The 21,851-nt window shown below is 32.4% G+C and overlaps 3 protein-coding genes across 4 annotated transcripts in view; 1 reads left to right on the forward strand and 2 right to left on the reverse strand.

Moving 5' to 3' along the window:
• Positions 1 to 10,660, forward strand: part of LOC113556872 (zinc finger protein castor homolog 1) — an 83,072-nt gene extending 72,412 nt beyond the window's left edge. Inside the window, exons 10-20 of one of the 2 annotated variants that reach the window (XM_026962075.1) lie at positions 66 to 347; positions 928 to 1,160; positions 1,321 to 1,451; positions 1,583 to 1,675; positions 1,774 to 1,866; positions 2,272 to 2,444; positions 8,206 to 8,347; positions 8,564 to 8,758; positions 9,234 to 9,633; positions 9,817 to 9,905; positions 10,195 to 10,660. In XM_026962075.1, the coding sequence (XP_026817876.1) occupies positions 66 to 347; positions 928 to 1,160; positions 1,321 to 1,451; positions 1,583 to 1,675; positions 1,774 to 1,866; positions 2,272 to 2,444; positions 8,206 to 8,347; positions 8,564 to 8,758; positions 9,234 to 9,633; positions 9,817 to 9,905; positions 10,195 to 10,469 (2,106 nt within the window). In that variant the 3' untranslated portion in view covers positions 10,470 to 10,660. The remainder of the gene's footprint in view (positions 1 to 65; positions 348 to 927; positions 1,161 to 1,320; positions 1,452 to 1,582; positions 1,676 to 1,773; positions 1,867 to 2,271; positions 2,445 to 8,205; positions 8,348 to 8,563; positions 8,759 to 9,233; positions 9,634 to 9,816; positions 9,906 to 10,194) is intronic. The other variant, XM_026962076.1, reaches the window with a different exon arrangement.
• On the reverse strand, positions 2,657 to 4,208 carry LOC113556873 (outer dense fiber protein 3B-like). The gene is made up of 2 exons (XM_026962078.1): positions 3,831 to 4,208; positions 2,657 to 3,013 (listed from the first exon to the last, which is right to left on the reverse strand). The coding sequence occupies exons 1-2, from the start codon at positions 4,206 to 4,208 to the stop codon at positions 2,657 to 2,659; spliced, it is 735 nt and encodes a 244-aa protein (XP_026817879.1).
• Positions 10,661 to 13,513: 2,853 nt separating the features above from the next.
• LOC113556484 (structural maintenance of chromosomes protein 5) lies at positions 13,514 to 21,755 on the reverse strand. Its single transcript, XM_026961448.1, has 20 exons — positions 21,637 to 21,755; positions 20,970 to 21,111; positions 20,096 to 20,251; positions 19,890 to 20,019; positions 19,705 to 19,828; positions 18,790 to 18,907; positions 18,213 to 18,341; positions 17,956 to 18,148; positions 17,753 to 17,878; positions 17,504 to 17,664; positions 17,215 to 17,426; positions 16,910 to 17,073; positions 16,697 to 16,829; positions 15,694 to 15,940; positions 15,450 to 15,626; positions 15,140 to 15,376; positions 14,835 to 15,062; positions 14,577 to 14,759; positions 14,401 to 14,493; positions 13,514 to 13,694 (listed from the first exon to the last, which is right to left on the reverse strand). Exons 1-20 carry the CDS (start codon positions 21,753 to 21,755, stop codon positions 13,632 to 13,634), a joined length of 3,135 nt encoding a protein of 1,044 aa, XP_026817249.1. The 3' UTR covers positions 13,514 to 13,631.
• Between the last annotated feature and the right edge of the window lie 96 nt (positions 21,756 to 21,851).

The following is a 21,851-nucleotide window of genomic DNA, read 5'->3' on the forward strand; positions in this document are numbered from 1 at the left end:
GCCGTATCAATGTAGTGTATAGTGGATATAACAGTAATATAACACGAGACTCGTACGTTTTGCAGGAAGGATGTTACGAGGCGGTGCTGCCGTCCGAGCGCGGCGAGCACATCAAGAGCCACGACGTTCCGTACGGTCAATACAATTCGTTAGACGCTCTGTTCAGGAGGAAGCGAGGCCGACCGCCGAAGAACCGAGTGATCGAAGTGTGGAACGACTACGCGGGTGGGTCCACCGGCGACTCCCCGCAGGCCATATTCACCAGTTTCAAATTGCCCAAGCCCTCGCAATCGTCGGGACAGTCGCAACAGTCGGAAGATGCGGAAGTGCCCACCCAGACCACGCTGGTAAGACTCACCGCGGCGTCGACAACAAAGACGATACGCGATATGTGTATATATCATATTATTTCACTACCATTGTCATTTCGTGTGCACTTATATGTGGTTTTAATAGATGGGTTTTTTTCATCCGATTTTCGATATACGAGGGTTGGGGTTGTCTTTTAATAACATATATAGGGGTCGCGTAACGACGACGTTCTCCGACGAATTTATTCTATCGGCAAACGCGAAATATATATATATTAAAAACATTCGACCAAATTAAAACGTTTATAAGAAATACTATATAAGAGCGTAAATTATTGATATGTTAAAAAACGTATGTTAAATTCGATAACAATTTTGCCCTTTTCGATTACATAATATCGAGTTTTGGATATATTACGTTTCTATTTTTTTATTTATTTATTTTTTGTATCGTCGTATTGTAATCACAGCGAGTGAAAAAGAAACCATCACAATTGTATATGACTTACGTATGAATAAGACGTCACGATAACGTAAACATATTTTTTTAAATATCGTTTTATTTGCCGAGATTTATAAAATATGCATTTGCGTTCATTTTTTTTTTTTTTTTTAGGAACAACACTGTTTCGAGGAATATCGTTACGGTTGTCCGGACAATCTCTGTAAGTACACCAGCGAAGGCGTCGCGTTGCACTATCACTGCCGCCGGCCCCGATGCTTTTTTGCCACGGACAACGACGAAGAGTTACAAGCCCATTCCACGCATTTCCATGACAACGTCACCATCATGGAGGGATTTTTGTTCTTCGACCGATCGGTCGACTGCCGCCTAGAAACGTGCGCTAAGTGAGTGCAATAATACAATTATATTACACGACGACTGGAAAAATGAAATTATTATTCCGAGTCACCGACGTTGATAAATTTATGATAATAATACGTAATATTGTACGTTATATAAACGATTCGTTATTTAATGTCATGGTCCGTTTCGATATTTTTACAGCAACACGATCAACAAGCATTTTCACTGCGTGAGAGCTGGATGCGGTTACTCGTTCACCAGATACACTCAGATGGCTCAACATTTATTACAGCATCAGGCGACCGCCGGTTTGCAGATTTCTGAGAAATTAGGTAAGTGTGCATTAAAAATGCAATGATATTGTAAAATAAATTCCTTTATTACGGTATTATTACGGAATAATAAAAATGAAATGCCTAAAAACCATATAATAATGATATAACTCGCCCGTGGTCTGTCACAGAAACTCAAATCAAAGAAGAGATCATGTCACCAGTGCGGCCTCAAGCTACCCCGTCACCGTCTGATTCAGCTACGAGCCAACGATCGACAACGGGTAAGTGTTTTATTTTATTTGTATTTATTTCTGTTTTAAACGAATTATCTTAGTGTAGTATTTTTTGTCTTGATTGTTTTTTTCTGTCTTGTTTAAAGTGGTGAAGGCTTCGGGCACTTTCTACCCTATGAGCGGCCTATCGAACGCTAAGAGTTCCTCTCCAAATTTTTCAGACCCTGCAACCCTGACAGGTGGGTCATGCAGAAATTATTTTTTTAGTTATTATTATTTTATTTTTTTGTTATATAATAGAAATTGATTATATTATAGGTTTATGATATAATATGTACATATACAATATTATATTATACACACAATATAGTATTACAATTTATTAGCTTCGCTTTTCCCGGTGGAAGTGATCGACCGTTTTACACGTCTTATTATGAACGTCACACTATAAATATTTATATTATAATATAGTCGAAAGACTTTATTGTACACCACGCAATTCTTGTTATTAATTAGCTAATATATTGATTTTTAATTATTATAGTTTCGAATCAAATTGCCAATGTAGATTTAACTATTTGTATAATAAAAAATTTAACGACTGTAATAAATATTAATGGGAACATTGTTTGTGCATTATTTAGAAAAACCGAAAACAGATTCCAGTTTGAGTATCGAACCGGTCGTGACTATTCAGGTTTTACCAGAGTGGATGAGTCTAGAACGACACGAGAAATACGGACCCGAACAACCCTGCAGCCGCGCTTTCTGCAAACTCAAACGAAAAGAACATTATCACTGTAACGCGTGTAATCAGGTAAATATATAAATATAACAACTAATTAACTGTACATTTTTTCACGAAGATTTTATTTTATTTATCGTAAAACGTGACTGTACCTATAGATATTATGCACTACGGTGTCACTATAATAGTTAATTTCGAATTTCGAAGTAAGTATACCAACACCTAATTTTGGTTGCAAAAAAAAAAAATAACTCGTTAGATAAAATGTAGTTAAAAACCGTTTATTTTGTTATTTTAACTTCGTCGCCGCACACCACTAATGGTGGAAATTTATCAGGGCGGCGCATCCCAAACGAAAACTTCGGCATAACTTTGTATTTGTATTTGAGTGTGGGATTGTATGCCTGCGGGCTCGGCGATTGACCCTTGATCTCGTTGGTCAACACAGGGTCTTCGAATTTCTTTGCCAGACTGTATTGGGGTGCTTTGCTTTTGTATTTGTTCAAAGGCACCGTTTGATATACCGGTCCGGGCGATTTGATGTCTACGATTTCGTCGATTTTCTTGGCCAGCGTAATGGTTTTGCGCGACAATGTCGACGGCAACTTGTAAACGTTGGACCCGGGGTTAGCGGCTCTCTTAAACAAACGTATATACCCACATAATGATAACCTTACACTGTGTACTCAAGTAGTCAAATACGTATAATATATAACTAAGCTATTTAACTACCAACGAACAATATTAAATGATGCGAGGTTGAATAAGCGATTGATCTAACAAATCAAAATTTGTTTAAACGGAAACAACCTATAAAAAATCTTTTTAGTGCCATATATGGTACATTCTAGAAAAAAAACTGATATATTTTTGAATTTTTTTTCTATTAGGTATAAGATAAATTTTGTTTCCGAACGACTAAGATTCGACTAAATACGAGTATATAACATTTTAATAAACACATTTACGGTAATAGGTATGCTATATACTATATTGTAGAAAATCCGATTTACAATAAAATAAAATAAAGTCAGAATATCTCAAAAAAAATAAAATACGTCTAGTGAAACTGGCGTGAAAGATATCTCTGATACGAAAATCGTATAATTATTAATTGATACATAACTTTAAATTTAAATTATATATATTTAAAAAAACAGATTATTGAAAAAAAACTTCAAATATTATACTTTTAACAACGGTCTAAAAACTTAAAAAGGAAATTTTTGACCGGTCGCCGAAAATCAGTCTGACCATCCATGAGTGTGAAATCGCTATAGAACAGACCACATATGTACTATTTATTAGTCCAATTCAAGACGGCGACAACTCAAAAAACATTATTTTCATAAATTGAAATTTTTTGAAAAAAAGGAACTTATGGGGACCCCGTGTAGATAGTTAATGATGGATGGTCGTTATATTTTAAAATAATAATAATATTTCCGACATTACGGGATCCGGGTCGACCAGCGGAAACAACATTTTGGGTACGGGCCCCTTGACCGGCACTCTGGGCATGTACGCCGCCGGTCCCGGGTTGTCCGTGTCGCCGTCCACGGGCAGTTTCTTGGCCATGCTGTACTGCGGCGCGAGCGCCCGGCCACGGCACGTCAGCCGCGCCAAATTGTACACCACCGGCCCTGGCCCGTCGGTCTCGTTGCTCGTGTCCAACTTCTTGTGCATCGAGCACGACGGCGCGTCGGCCACGGTTGGCAACCGATTCAGGCGGCCCACCGTCGTCCGAGTCCCGTAGGCCGCCGGTCCCGGGCCCGCGTCTTCCATTCCGAATTCGAACACCTTTCGGTCCATATATCCCGGGCACTTTTTCATGGTGACCGCGAACCGCCGCCGGTTTAGCAATTTTTTTCGGTCAAGAAATTTAAGCTCAAATCGCTCCCGCGATGGCCGTATATATATATATGCTGTTATAGTTTATTTTTTATGAATCATAAATATTGTGTAAATTATATTACAAACACGCCGTGCCAGGCGCCGTCGACGTGGAAACTAAAATTTACAAAACCAAGCGTTTTTTGTGTACATAGCAGCTATGTATACGCACTGTGTATTATTATTATTATGATATAATATTTCAACAACGACGCGTAAAAAATTGTTCGGCCGGAATTATTCAGTCTTTAAAATATAAACGGCAATACGGGGCACATTAAACGGTTTCAATTCTAATCAATTTAAGTGCGCGCACATTTCACACTATCAACTCATTGCTGATTAAAATTGATGATGGCGTGAAAAAAAAAACACTCAATATTTGTAAAGAAACGGAGGGTATCCGGTTACGTGTCTTGAATTTCGCATCAACAACTTCGTTAACAATAACGAAAATAACAATCTCGTGAGAATTTCAAGCACATTAAAAAAAAAAAAAGAAAAAAACTTTTTCTGCAAAAAAAAAACTGTTTTTTAAGGAAATAAAAGAAGGGAAAAATCATTTTTTAAAAGAAACGAGTAGGTAGTAGTAATATTAGTGGTAGTAGTAGTAGTAGTAGTAGTAGTAGTTTTAATCGATCGTGCGGAATCGCTTGCGAAAAGATGATTAATGATGCGACGACAAAAGGCGAATATTATGGAGAAAAAACGCACCCGGCTCGGTTTTATTATTATCATTATTATTTTTTACCCGCGGCGCGTAGCACCGCCGCCGCCGCCCCGAGAAAATCGATAATCGATCAGCATCAATGTCATCGGTTTCCGCGGCGTTCACCCCTTTTCGTTTTTTCACTTCTTTCGTTTTTCGTTCCGGCCACGTATAATATATATATACGTACAAGTTGCGATAATTATTGTCGTCGAATCCCCGGGAAATACGCGCAGGGTGCGCATTACGTTTTTATACAATATATATACATTTTTTTTCGTTGAACATATGCAATCGCGAATGACACGCGTAACGAAAGAGTTAAATGATTGACGACGCCGGCACAATTATGTGCGTTCGTAGCCGTTTCATTTATTTTTTTTTTCGCACCACTCGTTCCTTTTCCGGGTGTTAATTTTTTCGGAAACGGAAAAAAACCGATTAAAAAACTATGAGCGTATTTCCCCTTTGGCTCCAGCCGAATCGCGCGGCTAATGATTTCCGCCGCCGCCGCCGCCGCCGTTTTCCCAGGGTTTTGTGTGTTGTCACGCATCGCCCGATTTCTAACGGCCGGGCAACAAGTCGCTGCTGCCACTGCCGCCGCAGTCATCGCCGTCAACGCCACCACATCACGTACCTATCAATTCGCACATGCATATAATAATATTAACTCGTTTATAAAATGAGATAACAATAATTCTTATTTTTTCCGTTTGTTTTTAAATTATTATATAAAACTTTTATGTTCCACTCTCTCTCTCTCACACACACACACACACACACACACACACACACACACACATCTGTACAATAAAATAATGCGAATAATAATTTGAATTGTACCTAACAGAGTGATATGTATATTATATTACGTGCAGTAGATCGAGACTTAGGGTTTCTCGCTTCAACGATATCCGAACGAAAACCGGTCGAAATACTCGAACTTACTCTGGACGGCCCCTCCCGACGTTCGATTCCACTCCGCCCGCCGCCCGAACGGTGCTTATATACTTTTCTTTGAGCGCTAAATTATTCGTTTCGTATTGCTTTGCGTCACATTAATAAATATATATGCGAGCAGACTACCCGCTGCGTTCAGCAGTAATAATATTAACGTGTTTCGACCGAGTTCGTTGTCGTTAAATCTGTCAAGCCGTCTGCAGAAAAGTAAAAACCATGTAATTGTCGTTGAAAAACCCAAGACACTATCAACGACTATATAGGTCGTTATAATTGCTACGCACTTGGCTTTTGCAATTTATAAAATCCCAGTGCGCGTATCATATTTATCACCTTTCTCTCTATGCACTATACTGCTGCACAACATTATGTGGACCGTATGGGTCTTGTAATATGCACATGTTATATTATTTATTGTTATTGCTCGTATGACGATGACTCGCTCGTTGAAAAAATAAATAAATCGACAAAAACTAAAAAAAAAAAAAAAAACTGCTAGACAGAATACCTTTGTATACGTGATGTGTAAACGAAAAACGTGGTTAATGGTCGTTTATTTTATTTTATTTTTTTAATATTGTCGATTTATCACTTTTAATTATTTACGTACATCTATATATACTTGTACATACATTTGTGGCGATCGATAGTTCTTAACAACGAGGACCTATAGTACGCCCAATGCGTGCGTTTAATAAATAATAATTTTAATATAAAATCATAAACCACGTAAATGCAGACAATAAATATCATTACAATATAATAATACACAGGTATACTATATAAATATACAATATTACCAATATGACCTTCAATTTTTTTTTTTCGTTTTGTCTTTTCGTTCCGTTGTTCTTTTTTCGCACTGACACATCGCGGTGCAATAATATCAATAACAATAATAACAACATATCCTGGGCGTGATGATATCGCTTACAATAATATTCACGTTTATCGTATAAAACTATAAGCTATTATACGCCTCGCATTCGTTCATTTCCGTCGATCGGCGGATAACGTACTTCAAAAAATAATTTGTAAAAAAATAAAGTATGACGATACAAAGAAATTATTTGTGTATTCATTTGTATATAATCGATACAAAAAAATTATTATTACACACCACGATCGAGAGGATCTTCTCTGCCCGCAGGTCGTCGCCGTGTATTGGTATTATAAATTAATATATGTATATAAAATATTGTAGAATATAGGAATATATTGCACGGTTATTATTTTTATTATCAATATATTATTGCAGTATACCGAACGTAAAGCCTTAAGCTTGATACAGAAAATGCGGTACCTACCGTAATAAAAATAAAGGCTTTTTTTCGTTAATATATTTTCACCACACGATAAAACTTTACGCGTATAAAACGAAATGAACAAATTTCAGTCATGAAAACTATTTATGACATACATTAATCGAAACCAATCCATTTTTTTTTTATCTACGGAAACCCGCAGCCGCCCTGCAGAACTTATTTATTAACTTTATTTATATCGTATTTTATTTATTATACTCGTTATTTCATCAGTATGTTAATGCCAAAAAAATTCAAATGACTTACGCTGACGACGTCCCGTTATAATCAAATGAAAAAAAATAAAATTGACTAGCAATCAGTTTGGTTAAACTTTCGAAGACATTTATTTTGCTTCTGATTTTGAGTAAAATATTATAATAGTATCGTGTGTATCATGTCGTTGGAAAACAAACGCGTGGCGCAACCTGTTGACGTACAACGGTGTAGTGCCCCGCGTTGTCATACGCTTTGTTTCATTCGTATCGTATATATAAATTCAGTTCGGAGTTCGTTTACCCACCAAACCTAACCACTCGCCCGATGATGCGCAAAAAATTAACTATAAGCACATCGTTCACGCCCACGTTTACCCTGTTTTGCGATTAAAAAAAAATATATGCATTTAAATACGTTATGCGAATAGTAATAATAAATTATAATTGTACATGTTTATATAGTATATTAGTATATACTATGTATTAACCACGTACAAAATGTACAGAATTGAATTAATTGCTGCGATAACAAGCAAATTGGAAACGTGCGCACAACAAAAATGTTTAGTTTATTCGAGTCTTCGTCGTCCCGTCGTTAAATATATAATACCTGCGATCGCCGATAATATATCATATACGAACGAGTCAGTCTGCGTGCAGCAGCATCAATGAATTATTATAAATTATAATATCAATATAATTACGTCATTAAAAAACGTCTATGTATTTCGTTTTTTTTTTTCAAGGCTTTCTCAGAATTGGACAAGCTCAAGCCGCATATCATCAAACACACGCCGGGCGCCTTGCCGACATTTATGCAAAAAACCGAGAACATCAACAATAACAACAACAACGACGATACCGAGGAGATCGCACAGCATCCACCCGGTAAGAAACGTTTTTATTATTAAATATTTCACCCGAAAAATTATTTAGCCGGTCCACCGAAATCACATAAATAATTTATATCTTCTGATCGTGAATATTCCTAATCCCCTTGAATTTAATTTGTATTTTAAAAACATAAAACGGTTCTGTTTACCTTGATAGTGAGTAATAATAATTATTATTTCGTTTCTCGTGGTATTTACCGCACACCCGCAGCACTGACAATGATGCCGATCTCGAACGACAGCAATAACTCATCGGCCGCCGGCATGCCGCACTCGCCGTATCCACCGGGATTCGGTGCAGCCATGGCTGCCGCTATGGCAAACCAACAGTTCGCGTCTCTGATGACGTCCCAAGGGTTGCCTTTCATGCCACACGCCATCCAAGCCATGTACTCGTCGCCGACAAGTAAGTACACACTATACAGCACAAACCGTTTTCGTAAAAAAAAAAAATTAAAAAAAATGATATCATATTTTTAATGTGATTGACTGGTGGTGGATTATTTTTTTTATTTGAATTTTCGTATTTGGATTCAGTTAATGAATAACACAAACCGAATGAGTAGCTCGCCAATGATGGTCCGAAAACATTTAAGAATTTCGAGCCGTAGCCAGGCAAATGTACCGCGAAGTTATTTAAATTATTACGTTGAAGTCTCAAACGTCGCAATGACGGGGTTTTATAGTTTTTCTTAAATTCGTCGTATTATTATATCAACCGATGCTTTTCCTCGCCCTACCGTTTACGGCGGACAGTCGAAATCGGTGTTTATAATATTTTCTGATAATACTAGCCGAACTCCCTATAAATATGCTAATGATATAAACGATAACGGCATAACGATGATCGGCATACATTAGTAACTCGTCGTATTTTGTAGGCCTGATGTTCGCGCCACCGCCCGGCTTCAACCACCACCAGACCATGTTGGCCGCAGCCGGCCACAACGGGCTGCTGAACCACCACCGGGGCGGCGAGGCGGCCGGCGGCAACGACGGTACAGCCGCCGCGGCGCCACATCACCACGTCAACCTGCCGGTGTCGCCGTCGCGGGACATGAGCCCGGAAATGAGGAAGGCACGCGTCCAGAACTCGATGCGCATCCTCAAGGACGAACCCGTTCCCGAGGGCTACCTCCGGTTTCGGTTCAACGAGGACTGTCATTACGCGCATTGCGGCTACAGAGAACACCAGACGCACTTCCACTGCATGCGCCAAGACTGCGGTTACAGTTTCTGCGACAAGACCAGATTCGTGCAGCACACGGCCAGACACGAGAGGTGAGTTCCGATAAGACATCATACAATAATGCAATTTAATAATTATGTAGATAGAGTCACAGCAGCCTGTGCTGTCGTTGACTACGTTCGTTTTGAAAATACGTTAAAACACGTTGATCGGCGCATATTGCGTGTGGCGTGTGTGGGTATCGTTTTTTCTGACATTTGTTTTTTTTTCTGCAGACTCGACACTCTGATGGGAGGCGACTTCCAGCAGTACAGGGCCAACGTGTCGTGCGGGCGAGCCGAGTGCACTTACATTTCTGCCATAAGTGAGTACACCACCTTCTGACTATGTGTCCATAATCAGACCTTATCGCATGTATAAGATAATATCCCACGCAAATCAAAACGTTCTCTCGACCGACAGGGTTCTTGGAATCGATATTCAAAATTTACCTGTAGAGAATAGACGCGGATAAGAAACCGGTAGACGATATCGATTAATGCGATTTCAAAAAGGAAAAAGAAAACCATCACCTATTTTGCATGCTCTGTCCCGCCCTTTACCGTATCATTAACGACCTTACCCATAACCTAACCTATTTTTATCGCACACAGGTACCGGCCAGAACAAGGCGTCGCACTTCCACTGTCTCAAGTGCGAGTTCGTGTGCACCGACACCAACAAGGTGGTGGCGCACCGGCGCCAGCACCAGAAACTCGACTCGATCATGGCCGCCGGGTTCGAGAAGTTCACCCCGGCGCAGGCGTGCGGCCAGCCCGGCGGTTGCGTGCACTCGGGCAAGCAGACGCACTACCACTGCTTGAGCTGCCAGTACGCCGTGCTTGGCCTGTCCCAGATGACGGCCCACAAGTACCGGCACATGGAGTGATGCGTCTCCGCGCGCGTTCGACGCGTACAGATCTGCCCACGTCTCTCTCTCTCGCTCTGTCTCTCTCTCTCTCTCTCTCTCTCTCTCTCACACACACACGCGCTCTTGTCTATATTATGTATATATCAGTTCCTATATAGACGCATACACACACCTATATATGATATTATAAATATTACGATAATAATTATAAGAAATTGTTATATACATGTATAATAGGTACTATATTATGTACTACGAGATGGATAATAATAATAATAACGTGGTAATCGAATTTTTAGAATATTTTCGCGATGTACATTTCTTTTTTCGTTTTGATCTAATCGTTTATTTTGTATACACACACACAGGGTGTACCTATATATATATATATATTATATTATATTTATATACGCGCGGAGCAGTGTCGACATTGTGTATATTATATTATTATTATTATTATGTTACATATACTATTATTACCGATCATATTGTTGTATATATATATATATATATATACGTATAAGTAGAGAGAGGGAAAACAATTATTTAAATAATATTATAATTTATTATATCATACCATATTTACCTAGTATTACCTATGTATACACTCGCGATATATACATTAATATTACGTGTGTACGCCGTACGGGTATGATATTATCATCATTTTTATTGTATAAACGCTCAATCGTATATTTTGTATAGTAAGTCTCGACGGCAATACGTCTATTTGATGTTCTGCGACCACGTCGTATAAAATATACAGAGGTTGCCGCCGCCACCCTCTCGCCCCACCCCTCACACCACACACACACACACACACACACTCGCCCCCCCCGATGACTCCGACTATACCCGGCCCACGGTAAGCCCGTCGTGCGCGATCACGTCTCATTGTACGGCGTAGGGAGGCTTAACACACAGTCACACCACTATCACGGTACCATATGATGGGTATGGTCACATTATTACGCGAGTTATATATGTATATTTATATATAAATACATTTTTTTTAGACTCCGAGTCGATCACTATCTTTATTATAATTATTATTATTATTATTTTTTTTTTTCTAAAACTAGTCTCGCTTATTATTTCTATTATTATTATTATTATTATTATTTTTATTTTATTATTAATCATCTTTTAACAGACCAAGTTCTTGTTTTGTAATATTATCTATGTACATATTATATTTTAATATACACTTACCTATTATTATTATATTTTGAATCGTGTAACTTATTTTTGGAAACGGTTCCTCCCACCTCGTTTGGCGGTTTCATTCGTTTTTTTTTCTTTTGTGATATTGATCTATAATTATTATTATTATTATTATTATTTGTACAAACACCACTCACCCAGACACAACCCCCCCCCAAAAAAACGGTGTACATAAAATATTTTAATTTATTTACATATATTCTTTGTATAGATTAATATAATTAATAATATAAATAATTACGATAACGTGCACACGCTTGTGTGCGCGGGAGGGCAAACAAATACCTACACGTCGCGCGAGTGATCTACATATTATACAACATTATTCAGATAGAACTTTTATAAAACTATAAAACATCGTGATATATTATTATTTATTATAATAATTCATTTACCTAACATTATCATGATATATTATATCGATCGATCGAAAAACGCGATTACATGGACTTCATAATATTATCGTAGTCCGCCAATACCTTCATCATTGTATTGGGTTTTCGTATAGGTTCGAGTATAATATTATATTGCCCGTCATTATCATTATAATAATATTACTATTTAGGACTTCGTGATACGCGTAAAATCGTGAATATATCGTTACGTAGGTACAGCATTTTATTTTCATCTGTATGCCGCCTTTGGTTTCGTGATTTAACAAGTGCGGAAGTCCGGTGCCAAAAACCGTGGGTGCGCAGAGCGTCGTCGTACAGTCACCGGGACTACTAAGTAAAAATGTTACCCATTTGCCGAAAATAATTCGCGCCGTCGATCTGTTGACTGTTTCCGGTGTGGCGATGTATATAGGTTACAACACACAGTCATACTAATTATTATATTAGGTACCTGCGTGAATACTTTGTTGCCCGATTGACCACGCTACCCCTCCGACAAATGTATTGTATTAAATTTATTTTTTACGCGGTTGGTGACCTCCCTTTGCCTCACTGGTCAACACCGTCCCGATCGTCCGCCGAAACGCACTGCTGGGGACGATCGCTGTGGATTTCATCAGAGGGAATACAAAATTTAAGCGACAAGAGCGCGAAAAAAACGGATAAAATTTAATAAAAAAAAAAAAAAAACTACAACATGATAATATTATACCATCGCGGACACGGCGGTATATAAAAATAAATGAATAATACCAATGCGATAATGATTTTGGTTTTTTTTTTTTAACAAGTATTGTGATAGAATTTTTTTTCGGTATACATTCGTATTGATTTTCACGGCTGCCATATATATATATACAAATATTTTTTTTCAACTAGGTACTGTGTTTAGATTTTTATATAGTTATAATTTATTTATTAATAACAATATATTGTGTATTTGTAATAAAAAATTAAATAATTCATTTGAATATAAATATTTATATACTATTATGGGTTAATTAGTGCCTTAACACATTATTATTATCAGTTTTTTTTTTTGTATAATTGACTTTAGATAATCATTATGATGTGAGTTGATTATAAATATTTAATTGTACAATCTTTGTTTATTATTATTATTATAATCATTATTTTATTTTTTTTTTTTTTAGATATTATTTAGATGGTAGATATTAAGTATAATTTTTATGAGTTGGTGTATAATAAATTTGTGAATTGAATAATTATAAAAAATAAAACACAAACAAAACAAAATTATTGAAGAATGTCATTTTTAATATTTATATAAGTATAATAATATGCATTCAAAACAGTTATACACTGTTCTTATGAATATTTAAGACTTAAATATTTTATGAATACAAACATGAAACATGAATCTTGACAATAATTCATAGCACTGTAAATAACATAACATAAAAATATATATAATTAGGTAAAAATTAAAAAATTGAACAATCTTAATACTAAATAGTACAAGAACACAAAATATTTGAAATATTGAGTCATTCTTATAAGTGATAGGATAAAAAAAATCCCCATGGTCATGTTTGATTCTTTATTTATCAATACAAAATATAATATCCACTGTGGTGTTTTTAAATGTGAGGTTCTTGATTAACTGAAATTATAGTATAAAAATTATTAAATTAAAATACAATTCATTTCAGTCACTACTTATAATATTTTGGGTATATTTAAGCTAATATTAAACTAAAAATATTATTTAGACATGACAACAGTGTACAATACAGTGGCTTACTGAACATAGGTCCCAAAAGGGTATTTGCCTTTGTCAAACTTTGAGGGGGTACTCCATACCTGGCACCAGTGTATTTGTAGACCAACATTCATGTATACTGTATTTTTAATACGGCAAGAAAATGCGGGAAACTTTGAGTAAACCAACACTTTCATTGATACAATTTAATAACTTAAATAAAATGCAGCACTCAATAAAATGTAGTATGATAACCAAATTATTTTCATCACAAATGTCATTTGATTTAAGAAAATAATTAATTAATAAAGGATTATTTTACATTGATATGATACAAATATTTGGATTATAATTTAATAAAACCTATGCAAGTAGATTTAATATAGAAGGTACACATTTTTAAAGAACATTTTCATTATATAGACATAAAATATGCAATTATTTGAGATTTATGTATAATAAATTGTTTGGCTGCAATATGTTAAAAAAAAATTAATTCTATTAAGACATGACTTAATAGTGAAGTACTGCATTTACCATTAAAGTAGAAAATTTTAAATTTTATAGAAAAAATTCTCACTCTTTCATACAAATACATTTAACAGACCTTTGGTGTAACTACAAAATACTGATTTTTCCTGTCTTCAAATAACTCCATAAACAATTCCATTAATTTCCTTTCATAGACTTTATCCATGCCCTATAAAATAACATTGTTGTATAATATTTATATAGTTATCTAATATCTAATATTATCATAAATGTTTCATTTTAATAGCCAACCTGATTAATTTCATCAACAATTCTAAATGGAAAATGTGTGACTTCTTGGAGGGACAACAAAAATAATGCTGTTGTCAGTGCACGTTCACCACCACTTTGGGTTTTAGCATCTAATAGCCTCAAAGAAGGAATATCATTTCGAAATTGCACCTTTATCAATAGCCCATATGCTTCAAAATCATACTATAAACCATAAATTAGATTTAATTCATAAATTAAAATCATTTCCAATAAAAATAACAGTTACAAAATATTTACCCTCGTTATGCCAATATCCAATTCAATTATGCCACTACAACCAAATGATTTGAGAAACTTATGGAAATTTTCACTCAACAAACCTGTAAGTTCTTGTATTTTCGGTAACCATTCAGAGTGTAATCTATCAATTTCATATTCTTTGGTTTGAGCATTCTGGTTTAAACTTTCCAATTTCTTTTCCAAATTTTTTATTTTTATTTTTCGTTCTTTGTATTCTTTTATTAACTATAATATAATCAACAGAAAACATAACTAATGTATATTTATTATAATGATAAATTATTTTTTTGTTTTCGATTTACTTGAGGAGCATTTGGATCAATATTCAGACAGTTGAGTTTGGCTTTTTTCTCGACCATTAATACATCTAAATCTTCAACCTCAGACTGTTCTATATCATCAAATTTTTCCTTGAACGGTTGAAATAAAGTTTTATCATATGGAGACACTCCTCTAGACCAATGTATAGCTACATCAAGCATTTTCTTAAATTCTGAATCCAACTTTTGTATGTACTTCAGGTACTCATTGAAATTGTTCTAAAAATAAAGATGTAAATCATAAAAGGTTTAATTAACTAAACAAACAATTTAAATTCACAAATATGTATACCAAGTTAGTTTCATAGAGTTTTTTCAATTGCTTCAAAACTTTATTTTCTTCTTCCATATCAACGTGACAATTACTAACAACAAAGGTTGAAGCAATCAGATATTTTATACTTGTTGAATAACTGTCCAGCATCACAATAACTCCATTCATTGAATCAAAATACTTATTGATTAATTGCTAACAATACAAAGACAATAAACAAACTGATATATGATTAATATTTAATATAATATAATAAACAAACCGAATTTTGGTTTAATAATTTGGTCAACCTTTCTTTTTCTGTTTTAAGTTCACTTTGTTTAAACTCCTTATCTTTGATCATTTTATCATAAGCTTGTTGCCTATTTTGAAATTTTATAAAACTTCCTTGTATTTCTTTTTTTCTAGCAATAAAAGGCTGACGACTATCTTCAGCCATTCTGAGCTGATTATTTAATTCAATTTGTTGTTGTTCAAAATGTTCACAATTTATTCTAGCTTCTTCTTTTCTAGAAAACACATAATAACAAAATTCTGTTAAAAACAAATTAATTTATTTAAAAAGTGTGAGGACAATTTAGAATACTAATAATAAGTACCTGAAATCATAAGTAATTACATATTATTTTCATTAGATAATTAAAAAATAGGTAAGATACAAATTTGAATATAAGTCTAATGAGTTAGTGGATGAAATTTAATTTCACATATTTTTACATATATTTACATTTTTAATAATCGTATATATTTTATTGTTTTTCAAAAATATAATAAATGTAAAAATGTAACATACAAAAAATAGTATGAAGTTAATTAACCAAAATTATCCATAAAAAATGTTGGTGTGGTCGCAATGCGAAAAAGGTCTGATTTTCAGAATATACAGAACCCTGATAAGGGAAATATTAAACTAGCAATTAATTTTATATATCTACTATAAATTGGAAATTCCAAATGTATTCATATAATATTATGGTCGGATCAATCGGTGTGGCGGACGAGAGGGGTTCTACTGTATATGAAAATACTAAAATAGTTTAAAATGGCCTGAAATTACAAAAAAAAAGTTTAAAAATATAAAAAAAATGCAAAATAAATAAAAGTTAATATTTATTAATATTCATGTTTAAACATTTTATCATTTCATTCTTTTTTTCTTAATAATATATTTTAGCTAAGAAAGCATCATCAAAGACATTTCAAAGATAAATGAAAATAACTACTCATAAGCAAGTAAGAATTATACAATTGTAATAACAATTTACTTGATAGTCAGTGATTTTATCAAATTTGAATCTACAGAAAACAGCAAAAATTGTGCCTCATTTGATATTTGTGTTTGACGGGTGATCTTTTCTCCTGTGTAGTTTGAAGTTTTTATATGGACTTGATCATTACCTATAAATACAATTATATCACATAAAATAAAAATGCAATTAACAATAATAAATATTTCAATTTCAATTTTGTTGTATTACCTGCAAAAAAGAACCCAATATTATTGGGTAAATTCTGCAGATTATTAATAACTTCCTTGGATCCAATAGGTATATTTTGCATGTCATAATTTCGAGCTAGATATCTCTTTATAACAGTTGGAGCTTGTATCATATCTAATGCATATGAATGGAAACCAAATTGCCTGTTCCAAAAATGAAAATATGTTAAGTTTGTATACAAATAAATAAAATAAAATAAAAGTTTTTATAGGATCAAAAAAAAAAAATCATAAGATTTACAACTATCATTGTTTTATTAAGTATTTTGAATTTTCATTATTTACCTTAAACTATTTATATCATAATTTGGTGTCTCGTTAATGTGAATATTGGCAGGAGGAGCTGAAATTGAATTTATTCTTTGCCAACGTTCTTGTTTTACTATTTTATTAAATGTAGTCAAATCTTCTGCATACTCAAAAACAAATGCAATCATATCTCGATAATTAATAATGTTTTCTATGTACTTAGCATTATTTTGGTCATGTACTTCAATCTATTATCATTATTAATTTTATAAACACATAATTTAAAACTAAATAAATAATAAATAATGTTTTTGATATTAAATACCTGAGTGAATAATGGTTCAAATACTTGTCCATGAAAAATTTTTGACTTGTCACAATTTCTTAGCCATTTAATTGCTTTCCACATTTCCGGAAACCTTCTCTGCAGTAATTGATTTTTGCCATCCTCTTTTCTTTTTTCTCTTTCAAGTTCTTGATCAATACCTTAATAAAAAATATAAATTGCTAAATAAATATTGTATGAAACTAATATAACATATCATTTTTACACAAATAGTATGAAAATACTAACCATACATTTTTTCAGTAAGACCTTTCAATTTATTTTTAACACTCTCTAAGTTATTCCTCACAGGATAAATATTTGAATCGATGCTTTTGATGTTTTTATTGATTTCATTAAGTTCCAATTTACATTCTGGATAAGATATAATTACTCATTTCAGTATCAAAAATATAAAATGAATGATAAAATATTCAAGACCTTAATTTTACCTTCAACATTTAATGTTTCATTTTTTATACTCTGTAACTTCTCTTCCATAACAGATATTGACTCTGTAAGGTCTTCAATTTTTATTGAACTTTTTCTAGCAGTTTTTTTTAAATCATTTAAATCAGATACATGACATTCAGCAGCTCCAACTTGATTACTAAGTTTTTCTATTAATTTACTTACTATATTTGCCTAAACGAAACATATATTTTCTTAAATTATCCGAAATGTTATATAGGTAGATTTAGTAAATTACATTCTGAAGAACCACATTTTTCAGATTATTTTCTCCTAATTTTTTATTATTTATTATTTCTCTATGCTGATTGATAAGACTCAAGGCAGCATTATTATGTTTTTTTGATTCTTCAAATTTTTTTCTTTCCTATGAACAAAAAATATAGGAATAAATATAATATAAAAGTTTATCACTTTTAATAATAATGGTTCATATCATTCAAAAAAATAATACAATGATAGATATTTAATTTTTAATACATTAGTGTAGTGACAAATCCACATATTCTAACACTTAGACAATCATGCCCAAGGCCATCATTTTATTTATAATTTACACAATTATTCCAAAAGATTTATTAACACCATTAATAATGATATATTTTGTATGCAACGCTGACTATAAATATAAATTTGTAGATTAATATCATGCAATTTTCAATAGTTTTATAATTATTTAAAATAATATTTCATTATAATAATGAAATTCTTACTGAGTGAGCCTCAAAACACCTCAACACAAATACACAATCACTATATGAATACACAGTTTTGCAAACTATAAAAAAATATAAATAATAAAAATATATACATACACTAGAAATTTGTTGCCAAGCTAATATATATAAGGACCAACATCTCTTCTGTAACACAGTCAATAACTGTTCTTCTAATAATTTTTTTTCCGTGAATGTATTGACAATTGTTTCCAATCTATAAATGAAAAACTTTAAGATAGAATTAATAATATAGGTGAATGAGTTCAAGGAGATTGAAAGCAGTGATTTTCTGTCATTCTTCTGTTCCAGCAAATTAATATAGAAGAATTTAGATGTGTTCTATTCCCAACACACTTATTTTTCTAATAAAACGATAAATTCTGAAAACAAATTTGAATTTTATGTTGACATATCAAGTATACTTATTAAATTTTATCCTTTCAATTTTAAAAATAGTTATATCACAAAAGTAAAATCTAAAAAGATATTATAATTATATGATTGAAAAAAAAATCAAAAATTTGCTAACGTCTATCTGAAGTAAATTTTAAGACAAATTTAAATTATTTATTTAAATTTTTTTTTACCACGTGCTTATCTCATAAGAGATGTATACGGAATCATTCTCATTACAAAATATATTAAATAGACTTCCTACCTTAAAGTGAGGAAAATATAGGCTATATTTTCAAGACAACCTAGATAGTTGACAACACAAGCAAAACACACTATATTCTGTCTCAAAGTAGAATAAACTAAGCTATGACCAGTTTCCATCCAGTGGACATCTTACACATAACGGGGAAAAAAGTGAATAGAACTGATGTATTCTACTTGAGTATACATGTTATTTAGATATACAAACTGTATTTGTTCTCTAATAACACAGGCTTTATTAGATTAATTGGTACATTAGTAATAGTCGATAGAACTATTCTAAATATATATGTTGAGTGTATAGTGGACAAAGACAGTTTACTATTTTCAATCCCTTAAAGAATACAAACTTACTTTAGATTTACAGCAGTTTCTGATCTGATACTATCTTGTAATTTCTTTTTATCGCCATCATATGTGTTTATACTATCAGCGAGAGTTTTTAACTTTTCAAAATTGATCAATAAGTCTTTATTTTCTACATTAATATAATTAAATAAAAGCCATTTATCAAATATTAAATCTTGCTAAAAGCTTACCTATACTTTGTAAAGCATTTATTAATAAACCTTTAGAATCTAATTTTGAAAAATCTTCTAATCTGTCTTGTGGTAAAAACTGACATAAGTTATGCACTTTTATGTTAAAGCTTTCAACAACATCAATGTACTGTAGGTAGAATAAAAAAGTGACAATATTCATTAACATTAAACAAACAATTTTACAATATTTTTTAAATATTTACTTTTTTTTTTGAGACTAAGATACTGTTGACATAATAGTGACAAGTTTCATTGCTGGCAAATATTGTCCTTCTCAAATTCATATTTTGATTTGATCTCTTATAAAGTTCTATAGAAATATCTGCTACAGATTTACCTAGTTTTACAAATTGACTGACCTACAAGTAGATTATACATAATAATGATTAAAAACAATAACAATATTCAAATTAAAAGATGTTTTAATGATTACTTTCGTTTATTTATTTTTTTACATACTTATTATTTTTAGAACATCGAAGTTTAACATGAAAATAATGTACATTGATAAATATTTCCTCGAGCTAATTACAAATATTTTGACTCAATAATGACCTTGCTACATAGTATATATGACTATATGAGTATAAAAATTGTATCTAAAAATTTGTTATGAATAGTTTTATTACAAGTATAAATGTATACTTTAAATGCACATTTGAAAGTTTTTTAAAACATGAAAGTCAATGCTGTATTGAATAAATAATGATAACTTAGAACTCTCACATTTTAAGTTATTGATCATTGATTCTCAATTGCTATTATCATTCATGGAATATGGATAACACATTAACATATTAACCAATATCGGAATGAAACAATTTTTTTATACAAAAATAGCTGATACATTAATATTCAGAAAAATTAAATATTGTTTTTAATAATCTTCCAATTAATATTTTAGCTACAGATGCTACAGTTATATTCACATTGAACTTAAAGAGAAAGTATTTGCAGAAGACAATGCTTACTCAGCATCTCCTTTACCTAGTCACGCATATATTACTAATTGATATGTTACAAATAAGTAAAAAATTGCCTGATAATACTTGATGATGTTACTAAAACTATACTAACTTTGTCTCCTCTATTAATATCCTTTGGATTACCACCAAATCCTAATATGAGAGCTGTAACAATTGACGATTTTCCAGATCCATTGGGCCCAATTATTAAATTCAGTTTTGAATGTGGAGTATATACAACTTCAGTAAAAGTCCTGCAAAATTAATAAATATTTATATCTTTGACTTATTAGGTAATGTTTTAAAAACCAGATTTCTTTAAAAAACATTCAATAAAATTGTTGAAAATAGATATTAAGTATTCATATAATTGTAAAACTCTTAACTACACATAGTAGTAAAAACCAAATAAAATTAAATAAATACTCACATTACAACAATTAATAACTTTGATATGTTTCCATACTAAATAAAAAATGACTTCTATATTACTAGTAGACAGTATAGGAATGTGTATAAAATAACAGTCAACTAGAATTAAGTAGACATAATACAATGGAATTGCATTACATATAGTTAAACAGTAAAATAAATAAGTTATGAATAATTTTATAAATCAACAAGATGCTTAAATTAAAATGTTATTATTATGCTTGGATATATTTGTATAAAATAGCAGTTCATTTAATCTATATGAGACTATTTATATAGTATAAAATTCTAAAACAAATATGTAAAAATTAAAAATGATAATTTAATGGATGTAAAAATCAACTTACATGAAATTCTTTAATTCTACTTTGACAATTGAACCATCGACCATGTGATCAACTTTACGTTTTTTGTTTAAAACTTCTGAATCATCACCACTTTGGGATGTTGATGCGGAATTTTTCATTGTGATGAAATAGGAGAGAAAATACTCAAGAATATTTTATACTTGACGTACTTATAAAAATAGTAAAAAATCGTTGAATGCAAATATATCATATAA

Source organism: Rhopalosiphum maidis, chromosome 4, assembly GCF_003676215.2.
Source record: "Rhopalosiphum maidis isolate BTI-1 chromosome 4, ASM367621v3, whole genome shotgun sequence".
In the NCBI taxonomy this organism is placed as follows: domain Eukaryota; kingdom Metazoa; phylum Arthropoda; class Insecta; order Hemiptera; family Aphididae; genus Rhopalosiphum; species Rhopalosiphum maidis.